This window comes from Nerophis lumbriciformis, linkage group LG29, assembly GCF_033978685.3.
Source record: "Nerophis lumbriciformis linkage group LG29, RoL_Nlum_v2.1, whole genome shotgun sequence".
Lineage (NCBI taxonomy): Eukaryota > Metazoa > Chordata > Actinopteri > Syngnathiformes > Syngnathidae > Nerophis > Nerophis lumbriciformis.
The window spans coordinates 30,077,501-30,096,673 of NC_084576.2; the positions used below are offsets into that span (position 1 = coordinate 30,077,501).

A 19,173-nucleotide genomic window follows, 5' to 3' on the forward strand; every position below is an offset into this window, starting at 1 on the left:
TTCTCGTCCACCAGAGAAACTTTTTATAAAGTTATTTTAAAAAAAAAATTTTTAATTATAATTTTTTTTATTTTTAAGATATGTATCCAGTGCGCACGAGATAGTATCTCATGCGCACGAGATACATGTCTAAAAAAAAAAAAAAAAAAAATTTTTCTAACTTTATAAAAAGTTTCTTGTGGGCACGAGAAATTTTTTATAAAGTTAGAAAAAAAAAAATTTTTATTATAATTTTTTTAATTTTTAAGATGTATCTAGTGCGCACAAGATACATGTCTAAAAAAAAAAAAAAAAATTTTTTTTTTTCTAACTTTATAAAAAGTTTCTTGTGCGCACGAGAAACTTTTTATAAAGTTAGAAGAAAAAAAAATTTTATTATAATTTTTTTAATTTTTAAGATGTATCTAGTGCGCACAAGATACATGTCTAAAAAAAAAAAAAAATTTTTTTTTCTAACTTTATAAAAAGTTTCTTGTGCGCACGAGAAACTTTATAAAGTTAGAATTTTTTTTTTTTTTAAGTTTCTTGTGCGCACGAGAAAGTTTTTATAAAGTTATAAAAAAAAAATTTAATTATTTTTTTTATTTTTATGATGTACCTAATGTGCACAAGATACATGTCTAAAAAAAAAAAAAGAAATTTTAATTTTTTTTATAACTTTATAAAAAGTTTCTCGTGTGCACGATATAGTACGAGATACATGTCTAAAAAAAAAAAAAAAAATTTTAATAAATGTTTTCCCCTCATGTCCCTTTAGGGGCTCCGTACAAAACAGCTCATCCTTTTGAAACTTTTTTTTTTTTAACCCAATATTTGTTCCAAGTTGGAGTCCAAGAAACTCAGGGGGTGTTGGAGTTAAGAGGTTCCACTGCACGGGGGTGAAAGAAGCACAAAGTCTGCACGTTTACTTCCAGTCACGGTACCGTCAAGCACAGTTCGAGTCGCACGTTGGCTTGTTTGTTTGGCAATCCTTTCAAAATAAAAGGGCTTCATTTGATCCCCACAAGGGGGGGCAGGAAAGCGCTAAAGGGCAGAGGTCAGGTGGGGGGCTTGGAGCTGGCTCGCTGTCCACTTCTGTAGAGTTCTATAGCAAGGGGGGCCCAAAGTGAGAATGTGCTCATTCAATTTGTATTTCATTTAATTCCATGTTTTGGATTAAAATGACACATTTAGAACACACATGATTGTGGCAGACATGTTTGCTACATGCTACTTGTCATTTTCATTGCTGTTTTACAACAAACATAAACAACATGTTTGTTATTTCAGGCTATAAAGCACAAATTGCTATTCAGATAAAGGAAGTTAGCGGCCCAGTCTGTGTAGTTGTGACTTGTGTAGAGGACCTTCAAGACTGTCATGTCACACACTATTTGTTATGAAGACGAGAGAGAGAGAGAGAAGGTGGGAGTGAAATGTTTGTGACATTTTCATTTGTCAAAGGTTTTACACACACACACACACATTCTTGTGTTTCTTACCTTCTTGAGACCTACGAAAAATGCCTCCCTCTTTAGGACCACCCTTTCTAGATATATGTATGCACATTAAATCAACAAAAAACCCTGACTTTGGAGCAATGTTCACGGACTCTAGTATTTGGCTCTCTATTAGATGCAATGTTATTGGGACCATGATTTATGTCCTAACTTGTTCACACCTCCTCATATGGAAGCTACTTTTCCTTGTTTATGTCTCAAGAAGGGTAGAAATACAAGAAAACACACACACACACACACGCTCTTGTATTTCTGACCTTCTTGAGACATATGAAAAAGGCCTATCTCTTTAGGACCAGCCTTTCTAGATATATAAAGATGTGTATTTACAACATTAATAATATATACATACTATGTAAATATAAAAAAGCTTGTTGTGAAAAATGAGTTGGAATTTCACAAGAAAAAAGTCCCAATTTCACAAAAAAACAGTATTATAATAAGTCGTAATTTTACTCTACGCAAGTCAAAATTTTACAAGAAAAACTGAACATTTGTGCAATATTATGATAAAAGTTCGAATTTTACTCAACAGTCGCAATTTTCCAAGAAAAGCTTAAAATGTTGGCAATGTTATGAAAAGAGTCGTAATCTTACTCGACAGAAGTCACAATTTTATAAGAAAACTAACATTTTGGCAATATTATAATAATAATCGGAATTTTTACTTGGCAAAATTATGATGGAAGTCAAAATTTTACTCAAAAATGTTTACTTTTGTATGCACATTAAATCAACAAAAAATCCTGACTTTGGAGCAATGTTCACGGACTCTAGTATTTGGCTCTCTATTAGATGCAATGTTATTGGGACCATGATTTATGTCCTCACTTGTTCACACCTCCTCATATGGAAGCTACTTTTCCTTGTTGGTGTCTCAAGAAGGACAGAAATACAAGAACACACACACACACACACACACACACGTTCTTGTATTTCTTACCTTGAGACCTACGAAAAAGGCCTATCTCTTTAGGACCAGCCTTTCTAGATATATAAAGATGTGTATTTACAACATTAATAATATATACATACTATGTAAATATAAAAAAGCTTGTTGTGAAAAATGTGTTGGAATTTCACAAGAAAAAGGTCCCAATTTCACAAGAAAAACAGTATTATAATAAGTCGTAATTTTACTCTACGCAAGTCAAAATTTTACAAGAAAAACTGAACATTTGTGGAATATTATGATAAAAGTTCGAATTTTACTCAACAGTCGCAATTTTACAAGAAAATCTTAAAATGTTGGCAATGTTATGAAAAGAGTCGTAATCTTAAGAAAACTAACATTTTGGCAATATTATAATAATAATAATCGGAAATTTTACTTGGCAAAATTATGACGGAAGTCAGAATTTTACTCAAAAATGTTTACTTTTGTATGCACATTAAATCAACAAAAAATCCTGACTTTGGAGCAATGTTCACGGACTCTAGTATTTGGCTCTCTATTAGATGCAATGTTATTGGGACCATGATTTATGTCCTCACTTGTTCACACCTCCTCATATGGAAGCTACTTTTCCTTGTTGTCTCAAGAAGGGCAGAAATACAAGAACACACACACACACACACACACACACGTTCTTGTATTTCTTACCTTCTTGAGACCTATGAAAAAGGCCCATCTCTTTAGGACCAGCCTTTCTAGATATATAAAGATGTGTATTTACAACATTAATAATATAAAGATACTATGTAAATATAAAAAAGCTTGTTGTGAAAAATGAGTTGGAATTTCACAAGAAAAAGGTCCCAATTTCACAAGAAAAACAGTATTATAATAAGTCGTAATTTTACTCTACGCAAGTCAAAATTTTACAAGGAAAAACTGAACATTTGTGCAATATTATGATAAAAGTTCGAATTTTACTCAACAGTCGCAATTTTCCAAGAAAAGCTTAAAATGTTGGCAATGTTATGAAAAGAGTCGTAATCTTACTCGACAGAAGTCACAATTTTATAAGAAAACTAACATTTTGGCAATATTATAATAATAATCGGAATTTTTACTTGGCAAAATTATGATGGAAGTCAAAATTTTACTCAAAAATGTTTACTTTTGTATGCACATTAAATCAACAAAAAATCCTGACTTTGGAGCAATGTTCACGGACTCTAGTATTTGGCTCTCTTAGATGCAATGTTATTGGGACCATGATTTATGTCCTCACTTGTTCACACCTCCTCATATGGAAGCTACTTTTCCTTGTTGGTGTCTCAAGAAGGGCAGAAATACAATACAATACACACACACACACACACACACTCTTGTATATGTTCCCTTCTTGAGAGCTGAGAATAATGCCTCCCTCTTTAGGACCAGCCTTTCTAGATATATAAAGAAGTGTATTTACAACATTAATAATATATACATACTATGCAAATATAAAAAAGCTTGTTGTGAAAAATTATTTGGAATTTCACAAGAAAAACGTATAATTTTGACGGTATTACAATAAAAGTCCTCATTTTACTCAACACAAGTCAAAATGTTACAAGAAAAACTGAACATTTGTGCAATATTATGATAAAAGTTGGAATTTAACTCAACAGTCACAATTGTACAAGAAAAGCTTAAAATGTTCGCAATTTTATGAAAAGAGTCGTGATTTTATTCGACAAAAGTCACAATTTTATAAGAAAACTAACATTTTGGCAATATTATAATAATAATCAGAATTTTTACTTGGCAAAATGACAACAAAAGTCATAATTTTACTCAAAAATGTTTACTTTTGTATGCACATTAAATCAACAACAAAAAATCCTGACTTTGGAGCAATGTTCACGGACTCTAGTGTTTGGTTCTATATTAGATGCAATGTTATTGGGACCATGATTTCGGTCCTAACTTGTTCACACCTCCTCATATGGAAGATACTTTTCCTTGTTGATGTCTCAAGAAGGGTAGAAACACAAGAACACACACACACACATGTATTGTGGTATACAATGTTTGTAGTGGTGTCCTTGGAGCATGCAGGACCAGTAAAAGAGGAAGTGTGTTCCTGGGTCCTCCTGGTGCTACTAAGGCATGATGTCATAATGAGAATCAAGATGAATTGTCCTTCAAGTCCTTTTGGTTTTTGATCCAAGAAATGTTCCAGTAAGGCCCCTAGGATAAATGCACAAATGTAAGTAAGGCTCTTTATTTTTTTCAATCTCTTTGGGGCTCTTTGACTTCCTTTTAAAGGAGGCCTGTAGATATTTACCAGTGATTGACGTCAGTGGGCCGTCTTTGGAGATTTAAACATTTTTAAAAAATGGTGGAAAGCAGTGCTGTGAGTGTGTTCTTGTATTTTTTTACCCTTCTTGAGACATCAACAGGGAAAAGTATCTTCCATATGAGGAGGTGTGAACAAGTGATGACATAAATCATGGTCCCAATAACATTGCATCTAATAGAGAATGTCTCATTTGCACCCCCTGGTGGTGACATCTATCAAAAGTAGAGTGGTCCCAAAAAGTGCTCCCCCTTTGGTCAACATATGAAATAACAAGTGTGTGTAAGAAATTTAAATGCGCCCCCTTTGGCCAAAATTAATTAAAAAAAAAATGTATATAGAGACATAGTGTAATAACGTGGAGTAAATAATGAAGATTAAAAACCAATTACAAACAAAAAATTAAATTTTTTTTTTTTTTTTTACTAAAAGCAGTCTTTTTCTCACACATTTTTTCTTATAAAATTGGCAGCAATTTCTCATTTTCTGTTTCTGTAATATTGCAATATTTTATCGTAAAATTTACAAAAAAAATTAAAAAGTAAAATCATTACTTTTTAATGCAAAATGGTGACATTTATCATACAAAATTCAGACTTTTATCACAATATTGCCAATTTTTTGGTTGTTCTTGTGAAGTAGTGACAATTGAGTAAAATTATGACTTTTGTCATAATTTTGCAGAGTGAAATTCCAATTATTGTTATATTGCCAATATTTTACAGTTTTCTTATAATATTGTGACTTGTCGAGTAAAATTACGACTCTTTTCATAAAATTGCCAAAATGTTGAGCTTTTCTTCTAAAATTGCAACTTTTATCATAACTTTGTTCCGTTTTTCTTGTAAAATTTTGACTTGCGTTGAGTAAAATTAGGACTTATTATAATACCGTCAAAATTATACGTCTTTCTTGTGAAATAGTGACCTTTTTTCTTGTGAAATTCCAACTCATTTTTCACAAGCTTTTTTATATTTGCATAGTATGTATATATAATTTATGTTGTAAATACACATCTTTATATATCTAGAAAGGCTGGTCCTAAAGAGGGAGGCATTATTCTCAGGTCTCAAGAAGGTAAGAAATACGTGTGTGTGTGTGTGTGTGTGTGTGTGTGTGTGTGTGTGTGAGCACTCCTTATGGAAGATGCTGTGTAGAAAGTTGTGAATCTAAAAGGCCTCGACACGTTAAGTGTGGTGAATGTTTGCACACATCCTCTGAGCAGGAGCTCCTCTCTGGATCAAGGTCACTAAGATGAATCAAGGTCACTAAGATGATTTTTGACACTTTAGTGGAACATTTGGTGCAAATTGTCCTTGGTTTCCACGTGACCTTGAGATGAAAGTGCGGTGCTCTCATGTCTTCATGTACACTTTAACTCCTGCATATGCCTTAAATGTCTCATTTATTCTACCTTTTTTTCTATTCATTCACTCTTGAGTATTTGTAAAAAAAAAACTAAAAAAAAACAGAAAAGTGCTGCCTTGGATCTGTTTATGTTGCAAGAAAACTGTTTGTGAGTTGTTTGGGTTTTGTATGTATGTAAATAAATAAATTATAAGCCTTGTTTCTTGTTTGTTTGTTTTTTTAAATCAGGCAATGCGAGCGGCAAATTAATGGAAAAAAAGCTAATAAATATTTTTGGAATAAAACAGCGTAAGAAGTAGATTTTTTTCAGTAAAAAATATGTATGTATACATTTATACTTGTAGGAAAAAATACACTATTTGGGTAATTTCTAGTTAAAAAATACTAATTCATTTTTTAAAAAAAAAGAAGAATTTTAGTCATGTAATTGTCATTAAAAATCAATGAAAAAAAGCTAATATAAAAAAAAAAGTTTATTTCCCAAAAGTATAAATATATGAAATATTTTTACTTAAATCATTTATAGTTTGGAAAAAAAAAAAATCATTGTACAAAATGTCAAAAATCAAATAAAAAAAGCTTCTTTTTTAATTAAAATGTTTATTTAAATATATTAAATATGTTTACTTATCACTAAGTTGGGTCATTTCTAGTTTAAACAAAAAAATTCATATTTATGAATTTCATTTTGTACATGGAATAGTCAATAAAATCAAATAGAAAAACTAATATTTTGGGGGGAAAAAAGTGTATTTTTTTTCTACAACTATAAATATATATATACAATATTTTTACTGAAAAAAAAAATCTACTTCTTACGTTGTTTAGCCATTTGGGTCATTTCTAGTTAAAAAATAATTCACATACAAATTTATGAATCATTTTGGTCATGGAATTGTCATTAAAAATCAATGGGGAAAAAAGCTAATATTTTTAAATAAAAAATGTTTATTTCCCAAAAGTATAAATGTATTAAATATATTTACTTATCACTTACTTAGGTCATTTATAGTTTGAAAAAAGTAAAATAATTCACATAAATATAAAAAATCATTTGTGAATCATTTTGTACAAAATGTCAAATCAAATAAAAAAAGAGCAATTTTTTTATTACAATTCTTATTTAAATATATTAAATATTTTACTTATCACTTACTTGGGTCATTTCTAGTTTAAAAAAAATCATTCACATTTAAAAAAATGTATATTTATGAATCATTTTGTACATGGAATTGTCAAAATCAAATAAAAAAGCTAATATTTTTTAGATGAAAATGTTTTATTTAAATGTATTAAATATTTTTACTTATCACACACTTGGGTTATTTGTAGTTTAAAAAAAAAAAAATTCACATTAAAAAACAAAAAATTATGATTAATGTTGGTCACGGAATTGTCATTAAAAATCAATGAAAAAAAGCTAATATTTTTTAAATACAATGTTTATTTCCCAAAAGTATAAATATATTAAATATTTACTTATCACTTACTTAGGTCATTTATAATTTAAAAAAAATCAATAAAAAATTCACATAAAAAAAAAAATATTTGTAAATCATTTTATAAATACAAAAAGCTAATATTGTTTTTAAATTAAAATGTTTATACAAATATATTAAATATGTTTACTTATCGCTTACTTGGGTCATTTCTAGTTTTTAAAAAATCATTTACAATAGCAAAATTCATATTTATAAATCATTTTGTACATGGAATTGTCAAAATCAAATAAAAAAGCTAATAAATTATTTTAATTATCACCTACTTGGGTTATTTCTAGTTGTAAAAAAATAATTCACATAAAAAATATTTATGAATCATTTTGGTCATGGAATTGTCATTAAAAATCAATGAAAAAAAGCTGATATTTTTTAAATAAAAATGTTTATTTCCCAAAAGTATAAATATATTCAATATTTATACTTATCACTTAGGTCAATTATAGTTAAAAAAAAAAAAATCACATTAAAAAAAAATAATTTGTGAATAATTGTGTACAAATTGTCAATAAAATCAAATAAAAAAGCTAGTATTTTTTAAAATGTTTATTTAAATATATTGAATATTTTTACTTATCACTTGGGTCATTTTTTAGTTTAAAAAAAATCATATTTATGAATCATCGTGTACATGGAATTGTCAATCAAATCTAATAAAAAAGCTAATAAATATTTTTTAAATAAATGGGTTTTTAAAAAATATTTACTTATCACTTACTTGGGTTATTTTTAGTTAAAAAATAATTCACATAAAATCATATTTATGAATCATTTTGTACATGCAATTGTCAATAAAATCAAATACAAAAGCTAATAAATATTTTTTAAATGAAAATGTTTGCTTAAATATATTGAATATGTTTACTTATCACTTTCTTGGGATATTTCTAGTAAAAATAAAATAATTCACATAAAAAAAAATCATATGGAATTGTCAATAAAATCAAATAGAAAAGCTAATAAATATTTCAAAATAATTGTTGGATGATATATTTTAGTTAAAAATAACTTCTTAGAGTTGGGTCGTAGCTCGTAAAAAAAACAAAACTGCCCATTAAAAAAAATAAATGCTGGTATGTATGTATACATTTTTTTTTCTTCATAAAAATGTTTATTTCCCAAAAGTATACATGTATTAAATATTTTTATCACTTACTTGGGTCATTTCTCATGTAAATGGTAAATAAAAAGAGAATACAACAAATCCTTTTCAACTTATATTCAATTGAATAGACTGCAAAGATATTTCATGTTCACACTGAGAAACTTTGATATTTTTTGCAAATATTAGCTCATTTGGAATTTGATGCCTGCAACATGTTTCGAAAAAGCTGGCACAAGTGGCAAAAAAGACTGAGAAAGATGAGGAATGCTCATCAAAGACTTATTTGGAACATCTCACAGGTGAACAGGCTAATTGGGAACAGGTGGGTGCCATGATTGTGTATAAAAGCAGCTTCCATGAAATGTTCAGTCATTCACAAACAAGGACCGCCAACCATTTCAACTCATTCAGAACATTCACATTTTTGACCATTTATTTAAAAAAATTCCGCTTTTCCCGAAATTCCCATTGAAATGAGTAGAACATTCTTCAAAGTTCCACAACTCCCACATTTTTCATCTGATTCAAACCGTTCCAACTTCAAAATATTCAGCCTGTTCAGGAATTGTGTGCTCTACTTCAACAATTCTAAAAAAAAATTCCCGGATTTCCCATAATTCCTTTTTTTTTGGTGCATTTTCCCCATTCAAAATGAATTGGCCATTTTTCAAGCTTCCACAATTCCCACATTCTTCAAACCATTCCACCGTCAACATATTCCACCATTCTGGAAATTCTAACTACCCTTTTTCCAAGTTAAAAAAAAAATCCCAGATTTTCCCGAAATTCCCTAATACCATTTACTAATTCAACATTTCTTGACCGATTTAAACAATTCTAACACCAACCAATTCAGCTCATTTAGGACATTCATGCTCCTAATTATTTTTAAAAATCCCGCTTTTCCCAAATTTCCAGGAAGTTCCCATTGAAATGAATGGGACATTTTTCCAAGTTGCACAATTCCCACATTCTTCAACCCATTCCACCTTTAACACATTCCACCATTCTGGAAATTCTAACTACATTTTTCCAAATTAAAAAAAATCCCACTTTTCCCAAATTTCCAGGAAGTTCCTATTGAAATGAATGGGACATTTTTCCAAGTTGCACAATTCCCACATTCTTCAACCCATTCCACCTTTAACACGTTCCACCATTCTGGAAATTCTAACTACCTTTTTTCCAAATTCAAAATAATTCCCAATTTTTCCAAAATTCCCTAATACCATTTACTAATTCAACATTTCTTGCCCGATTTAAACAATTCTAACACCAACCAATTCAGTTCATTCATGCTCCTAATCTTTTTTTTTTTTTTTTTTTAAATCCCGCTTTTCCCCAAATTTCCAGGAAGTTCTCATTGAAATGAATAGGAAATGTTTCCAAGTTGCACAATTCCCATATTTTTCAAACCATTCCACCATTCTGGAAATTCTAACTACCCTTTTTCCTAATTCCAAAAAATCCCAGATTTTCCCGAATTTCCCTAATACCCTTTACTACTTGCCCGATTTAAACAATTCCAACACCAACCAATTCAGCTCATTCATGCTCCTAATCATTTTCCAAAAAATCCCTCTTTTCCCAAATTTCCAGGAAGTTCCCATTGAAATGAATGGGACATTTTTCCAAGTTGCACAATTCCCATATTTTTCAAACCATTCCACCATTCTGGAATTTTTTTCCAAGTTGCACAATTCCCATATTTTTCAACCCATTCCACCATTCTGGAAATTCTAATTACCATCCATCCATTTTCTACCGCTTATTCCCTTTGGGGTCGCGGGGGGCGCTGGAGCCTATCTCAGCTACAATCGGGCGGAAGGCGGGGTACACCCTGGACAAGTCGCCACCTCATTCTAATTACCCTTTTTCCTAATTCAAAAAAATTCCAGATTTTCCCGAAATTCCCTAATACCATTTACTACTTCAACATTTCTTGCCCGATTTAAACAATTCTAACACCAACCAATTCAGCTCATTCATGCTCTTAATTATTTTCAAAAAATCCTGCATCTCCCCAAATTTCCAGGAAGTTGCCATTGAAATGAATGGGACATTTTTCCAAGTTGCACAATTCCCATATTTTTCAAACCATTCCACCATTCTGGAAATTTTTTCCAAGTTGCACAATTCCCATATTTTTCAAACCATTCTGGAAATTCTAATTACCCTTTTTCCTAATTCAAAAAAATTCCAGATTTTCCCGAAATTCCCTAATACCATTTACTACTTCAACATTTCTTGCCCGATATAAACAATTATTTTCCCAAATTTCCAGGAAGTTCCCATTGAAATGAATGGGACATTTTTCCAAGTTGCATATTCTTCAACCCATTCCATCATTCTGGAAATTCTAATTACCCTTTTTCCTAATTAAAAAAAAATCCAGATTTTCCCAAAATTCCCTAATACCATTTACTACTTCAACATTTCTTACCCTATTTAAATAATTCTAACACCAACCAATTTAGTTCATTCATGCTCCTAATCATTTTTAGAACAAAATCCCGCTTTTCCCCAAATTTCCAGGAAGTTCCCATTGAAATGAATGGGACATTTTACCAAGTTGCACAATTCCCACATTCTTCAACCCATTCCACCTTTAACACATTCCACCATTCTGGAAATTCTAACTACCATTTTTCCAAATTCCAAAAAATTCCAGATTTTCCCGAATTTCCCTAATACCCTTTACTACTTGCCCGATTTAAACAATTCCAACACCAACCAATTCAGCTTATACAGGACTTTCATGCTTCTAATCATTTAAAAAAAATCCCACTTCCCCCAAAATTCCCAAATTTCCAGGAAGTTCCCATTGAAATGAATGGGACATTTTTCCAAGTTGCACAATTCCCACATTCTTCAACCCATTCCACCATTCTGGAAATTCTAACTACCCTTTTTCCTAATTTAAAAAAAATTCACGAAATTCCCTAATACCATTTACTACTTCAACATTTCTTGCCCGATTTAAACAATTCTAACACCAACCAATTCAGCTCATTCATGCTCTTAATTATTTTCAAAAAATCCCGCATTTCCCCAAATTTCCAGGAAGTTCCCATTGAAATGAATGGGACATTTCTCCAAGTTGCACAATTCCCACATTCTTCAACCCATTCCACCTTTAACACATTCCACCATTCTGGAAATTCTAACTACCATTTTTCCAAATTCCAAAAAATTCCAGATTTTCCCTAATACCCTTTACTACTTGCCCGATTTAAACAATTCCAACACCAACCAATTCAGCTCATTCATGCTCCTAATCATTTTCAAAAAAATCCCTCTTTTCCCAAATTTCCAGGAAGTTCCCATTGAAATGAATGGGACATTTTTCCAAGTTGCACAATTCCCATATTTTTCAAACCATTCCACCATTCTGGAATTTTTTTCCAAGTTGCACAATTCCCATATTTTTCAACCCATTCCACCATTCTGGAAATTCTAATTACCATCCATCCATTTTCTACCGCTTATTCCCTTTGGGGTCGCGGGGGGCGCTGGAGCCTATCTCAGCTACAATCGGGCGGAAGGCGGGGTACACCCTGGACAAGTCGCCACCTCATTCTAATTACCCTTTTTCCTAATTCAAAAAAATTCCAGATTTTCCCGAAATTCCCTAATACCATTTACTACTTCAACATTTCTTGCCCGATTTAAACAATTCTAACACCAACCAATTCAGCTCATTCATGCTCTTAATTATTTTCAAAAAATCCTGCATCTCCCCAAATTTCCAGGAAGTTGCCATTGAAATGAATGGGACATTTTTCCAAGTTGCACAATTCCCATATTTTTCAAACCATTCCACCATTCTGGAAATTTTTTCCAAGTTGCACAATTCCCATATTTTTCAAACCATTCTGGAAATTCTAATTACCCTTTTTCCTAATTCAAAAAAATTCCAGATTTTCCCGAAATTCCCTAATACCATTTACTACTTCAACATTTCTTGCCCGATATAAACAATTATTTTCCCAAATTTCCAGGAAGTTCCCATTGAAATGAATGGGACATTTTTCCAAGTTGCATATTCTTCAACCCATTCCATCATTCTGGAAATTCCAATTACCCTTTTTCCTAATTAAAAAAAAATCCAGATTTTCCCAAAATTCCCTAATACCATTTACTACTTCAACATTTCTTACCCTATTTAAATAATTCTAACACCAACCAATTTAGTTCATTCATGCTCCTAATCATTTTTAGAACAAAATCCCGCTTTTCCCCAAATTTCCAGGAAGTTCCCATTGAAATGAATGGGACATTTTACCAAGTTGCACAATTCCCACATTCTTCAACCCATTCCACCTTTAACACATTCCACCATTCTGGAAATTCTAACTACCATTTTTCCAAATTCCAAAAAATTCCAGATTTTCCCGAATTTCCCTAATACCCTTTACTACTTTCCCGATTTAAACAATTCCAACACCAAGCAATTCAACTTATTCAGGACATTCATGCTTCTAATCATTTTCAAAAAATCCCACTTCCCCCAAAATTCCAGGAAGTTCCCATTTAAATGAATGGGACATTTTTCCAAGTTGCACAATTCCCACATTCTTCAACCCATTCCACCATTCTGGAAATTCTAACTACCATTTTTCCAAATTCCAAAAAATTCCAGATTTTCCCGAATTTCCCTAATACCCTTTACTACTTGCCCGATTTAAACAATTCCAACACCAACCAATTCAGCTTATACAGGACTTTCATGCTTCTAATCATTTAAAAAAAATCCCACTTCCCCCAAAATTCCCAAATTTCCAGGAAGTTCCCATTGAAATGAATGGGACATTTTTCCAAGTTGCACAATTCCCACATTCTTCAACCCATTCCACCATTCTGGAAATTCTAACTACCCTTTTTCCTAATTTAAAAAAAATTCACGAAATTCCCTAATACCATTTACTACTTCAACATTTCTTGCCCGATTTAAACAATTCTAACACCAACCAATTCAGCTCATTCATGCTCTTAATTATTTTCAAAAAATCCCGCATTTCCCCAAATTTCCAGGAAGTTCCCATTGAAATGAATGGGACATTTCTCCAAGTTGCACAATTCCCACATTCTTCAACCCATTCCACCTTTAACACATTCCACCATTCTGGAAATTCTAACTACCATTTTTCCAAATTCCAAAAAATTCCAGATTTTCCCGAATTTCCCTAATACCCTTTACTACTTGCCCGATTTAAACAATTCCAACACCAACCAATTCAGCTCATTCAGGACATTCATGTTTCTAATCATTTTCAAAAAATCCCACTTCCCCCAAAATTCCCAAATTTCCAGGAAGTTCCCATTGAAATGAATGGGACATTTTTCCAAGTTGCACAATTCCCACATTCTTCAACCCATTCCACCATTCTGGAAATTCTAACTACCCTTTTTCCTAATTAAAAAAAAATTCACGAAATTCCCTAATACCATTTACTACTTCAATATTTCTTGCCCGATTTAAACAATTCTAACACCAACCAATTCAGCTCATTCATGCTCTTAATTATTTTCCAAAAATCCCGCATTTCCCCAAATTTCCCATTGAAATGAATGGGACATTTTTCCAAATTGCACAATTCCCACATTCTTCAACCCATTCCACCTTTAACACATTCCACCATTCTGGAAATTCTAACTACCATTTTTCCAAATTCCAAAAAATTCCAGATTTTCCCGAATTTCCCTAGTACCCTTTACTACTTGCCCGATTTAAACAATTCCAACACCAACCAATTCAGCTTATACACGACTTTCATGCTTCTAATTATTTAAAAAAAATCCCGCTTCCCCCAAAATTCCCAAATTTCCAGGAAGTTCCCATTGAAATGAATGGGACATTTTTCCAAGTTGCACAATTCCCACATTCTTCAACCCATTCCACCTTTAACACATTCTGGAAATTCTAACTACCCTTTTTCCTAATTAAAAAAAAATTCACGAAATTCCCTAATACTATTTACTACTTCAATATTTCTTGCCTGATTTAAACAATTCTAACACCAACCAGCTCATTCATGCTCTTAATTATTTTCCAAAAATCCCGCATTTTCCCAAATTTCCAGGAAGTTCCCATTGAAATGAATGGGACATTTTTCCAAGTTGCACAATTCCCACATTCTTCAACCCATTCCACCATTCTGGAAATTCTAATTACCCTTTTTCCTAATTAAAAAAAATTCCAGATTTTCCCGAAATTCCCTAATACCATTTACTACTTCAACATTTCTTGCCCGATATAAACAATTATTTTCCCAAATTTCCAGGAAGTTCCCATTGAAATGAATGGGACATTTTTCCAAGTTGCACAATTCCCACATTCTTCAACCCATTCCACCTTTAACACATTCCACCATTCTGGAAATTCTAACTACCATTTTTCCAAATTCCAAAAAATTACAGATTTTCCCGAATTTCCCTAATACCCTTTACCAGTTGCCCGATTTAAACAATTCCAACACCAACCAATTCAACTTATTCAGGACATTCATGTTTCTAATCATTTTCAAAAAATCCCACTTCCCCCAAAATTCCCAAATTTCCAGGAAGTTCCCATTGAAATGAATGGGACATTTTTCCAAGTTGCACAATTCCCACATTCTTCAACCCATTCCACCATTCTGGAAATTCTAACTACCCTTTTTCCTAATTCAAAAAAATTCCCGAAATTCCCTAATACCATTTACTACTTCAACATTTCTTGCCCGATTTAAACAATTCTAACACCAATCAATTCAGTTCATTCATGCTCCTAATCATTTTCAAACAAAATCCCGCTTTTCCCCAAATTTCCAGGAAGTTCCCATTGAAATGAATGGGACATTTTTCCAAGTTGCACAATTCCCACATTCTTCAACCCATTCCACCATTCTGGAAATTCTAACTACCATTTTTCCAAATTCCAGATTTTCCCGAATTTCCCTAATACCATTTACTACTTGCTTGATTTAAACAATTCCAACACCAACCAATTCAGCTTATACAGGACTTTCATGCTTCTAATCATTTAAAAAAAATCCCGCTTCCCCCAAAATTCCAGGAAGTTCCCATTGAAATGAATGGGACATTTTTCCAAATTGCACAATTCCCACATTCTTCAACCCATTCCACCTTTAACACATTCCACCATTCTGGAAATTCTAACTACCCTTTTTCCTAATTAAAAAAAAATTCACGAAATTCCCTAATACCATTTACTACTTCAATATTTCTTGCCCGATTTAAACAATTCTAACACCAACCAATTCAGCTCGTTCATGCTCTTAATTATTTTCCAAAAATCCCGCATTTCCCCAAATTTCCAGGAAGTTCCCATTGAAATGAATGGGACATTTTTCCAAATTGCACAATTCCCACATTCTTCAACCCATTCCACCTTTAACACATTCCACCATTCTGGAAATTCTAACTACCCTTTTTCCTAATTAAAAAAAAATTCACGAAATTCCCTAATACCATTTAATACTTCAATATTTCTTGCCCGATTTAATCAATTCTAACACCAACCAATTCAGCTCATTCATGCTCTTAATTATTTTCAAAAAAATCCCGCATTTCCCCAAATTTCCAGGAAGTTCCCATTGAAATGAATGGGACATTTCTCCAAGTTGCACAATTCCCACATTCTTCAACCCATTCCACCTTTAACACATTCCACCATTCTGGAAATTCTAACTACCCTTTTTACTAATTAAAAAAAAATTCACGAAATTCCCTAATACCATTTACTACTTCAATATTTCTTGCCTGATTTAAACAATTCTAACACCAACCAATTCAGCTCATTCATGCTCTTAATTATTTTCAAAAAAATCCCGCATTTCCCCAAATTTCCAGGAAGTTCCCATTGAAATGAATGGGACATTTCTCCAAGTTGCACAATTCCCACATTCTTCAACCCATTCAAACCATTGCCATTAAATTCTAAATGAATGATTATTTGCCAAAAAAAACCATTACGTTTCTCAGTGTGAACATGAAATATCTTGTCTTTGCAGTCTATTCAATTGAATATAAGTTGAAAAGGATTTGTTGTATTCTCTTTTTATTTACCATTTAGTTTTGGGGTTTAGTACAAACGCCTTTTTATTCAACCTGAAAATGGAGTTTTTAAATGTTGGGCGTTTCAATCATGTTGCACAAAAAAAGCCCACACCACCAAAAAAGTGAAACATATTTGCCATTTTTATTTATAAATATCACTACAGTATGAATATAAAACCATCTTAAATTACTGTTTACTTAAAAGAAATACTCTTGAGATTACTGAGAGCTCGTTTCCAAGAGTTTGTTCTTGCATAATCCGTCAAGGAGGCGATCGCAAGTCGTACTTTTTCCTTCTCATCCTGTGGAATGTGACCACTTCAATTTGAAGTACCGACATTATTTATTCCCCTTGAAAAAGATAGTTAGAAAAATACTGTTTAGGAATTAGACTGATTATTACTTTGTAAAAATAGACGACGTCACGTGGTTAGGCACTGCTGTGGTAGCTGTCCGGTGAAATGTTTGGTATCCATGGCAACCGCCTCTACCTCAAGCGCTCGCTGTCGGTCATCTGCCACAAGCCCAGGTTGAGGACCTTCAGGCAGGGCAGCCGGGTGATCCTCTCCAGGCCCCGCTTGGTGATCTTGGTGCAGCCGTACAGGTCGATGCCCGTCAGCTGGCCCAGGTGGTCGGCGATGAGCTCCAGGCCTTTGTCGGTGATGCGCACGCACTGGCCGATGTTCAGCGTCCGCAGCTCGTGCATCTGCCGCACCATGCGGTTGATGCCGTCGTCGCTGACGTGGCAGGAGCACAGCGACAGCGACTTGAGCCGGTCCAGTCCCTGGGCGATGTGGGCCAGGCTCTGGTCGCCGATCTTGTCGCAGAAGGACACGTCCAGGCCCGAGAGGCGCAGCGAGCCCATGGCCAGGTGCATGACGCCCGTGTCGCTGATGTTGTCGCAGGAGCGCAGGTTGAGGCTGCACAGGTGCGTCATGTGGGACAGGTGGATCATGCCGGCGTCCGAGATCCCGCCGCAGAAGCTCAGGTTGAGCACCTTGAGCCGGCCCAGCCCCTTGGAGACGTGCTTGAGCGAGAGGTCGGTGAGCTTCTGGCAGTCCTGCAAGGTGAGCTTCTCCAACGCCAGGCAGCCCTCGGCGGCGCTGCGCGTCATGCCCGCCAGGTGCCCGATGCCCACGTCCGACACGTGGCGGCAGCTGCGCAGGTTCAAGCTCCGCAGCCGGTGCAGGCCCCAGGCCACCAGCAGCAGGCCCGTGTTGGTGATGTTGCTGCAGCCGCCCAGCTCCAGCACCTCCAGGTTCTTCAGGTACTGGGCGATGCGGCCCAGGCTGGAGTCGCTGATCTGCTTGCACAGGCTGAGGTTGAGCACCCGCAGGGAGGGGATGTCCTGCACGAAGGCGTGGCACAGGCCGTTGTCCGTCAGGTTGAAGCAGCCGCACAGGTTGAGGCTCTCGATGTGCGGCATGCCCTGGATGACGTAGCTCAGGCTGCGCCGCAGGCTGAGGATCTGCACCTTCTTGACGCCGCGCGTCTGCAGGCTGGGGAAGAGCGAGGGGTTGGCGCGGCGCAGGTGGAGCTTGGCCTCCACGCCGCGCCACACCGACTTGTGGTAGGACGCGTCCCTCCACGCCGCGCACACCTGCGCCACCCGGCCTTTGTCCTTCACCTCCAGGTAGCTGAAAATGATGGCCAGGATCTCGGGGAAAAGGCACGAAACGTGGGTCTCCGTCTCGAACATGGCGGCGGAAAAAAATTAAAAATTAAAAAAAAAAAAACAATGTAGCCCTTGCAAAAAAATAAAATATAAAAAAATGTATATATATATATTTTTAAAAAAAAATTCAAATAATGCCTCGAGCGGAGCCGGGGGCAAAAAAATAAAAAATGTTTTTAAAAAAAAACAATGCAGCCGCTGCAAAAAAGTAAAATATAAAAATGTATATATATATATATATATATATATATATATTAAAAAATAAAATAAAATAACAATGCCTCGCTTGCGTTAGCACGCTAGCAGGCTAGCCATTGCTAATGCGCTATGACAGCCGTGCGAAGCTCGCTACCACCCAGTCCATGTCTGAGCCACGTCAATTATTCACCCGGGTATAATCAAAACTATTATTAATATCTTTAAAATGACTTATATTGCGGATGGAAGACGCGCGGGACAATATTTACCTAGCCGGCTAGGCTAACAGCGCTTAGGCTAGCTGCGGGCTAAACCTTCGTTGTCCTTTTTACGACGCTCCAGTCCGGCATGTCGTCACGAAACGCGTACAAAAACACGAATGTTCATTTATAAAAGACGTTTTGTATCTGCCGGCCAGGCGGCTTTACCTCCGAATGCATTTTCCAGCGGCGTTGTAGCATCCAGGACCGCCATTGACGGTTAGCTTGGAGCGACTAGCCGGGGGAGGCTAACGGCTCGCCAGCGGCGACTAGTGGAG

The 19,173-nt window shown here is 34.3% G+C and overlaps 1 protein-coding gene across 1 annotated transcript; it reads right to left on the minus strand.

Annotated features, from left to right (window-relative positions):
• Nucleotides 1-16,885: 16,885 nt before the first annotated feature.
• Nucleotides 16,886-19,173, minus strand: LOC133571967 (F-box/LRR-repeat protein 14-like). Its single transcript, XM_061924534.2, has one exon. The coding sequence runs from the start codon at nucleotides 18,459-18,461 to the stop codon at nucleotides 17,250-17,252; it is 1,212 nt and encodes a 403-aa protein (XP_061780518.1). The 5' UTR covers nucleotides 18,462-19,173; the 3' UTR covers nucleotides 16,886-17,249.

Excerpts from the sequence above, each read along its gene's own strand:
- LOC133571967 (XM_061924534.2), bottom strand. The coding sequence starts at position 18,461 with ATGTTCGAGACGGAGACCCACGTTTCGTGCCTTTTCCCCGAGATCCTG.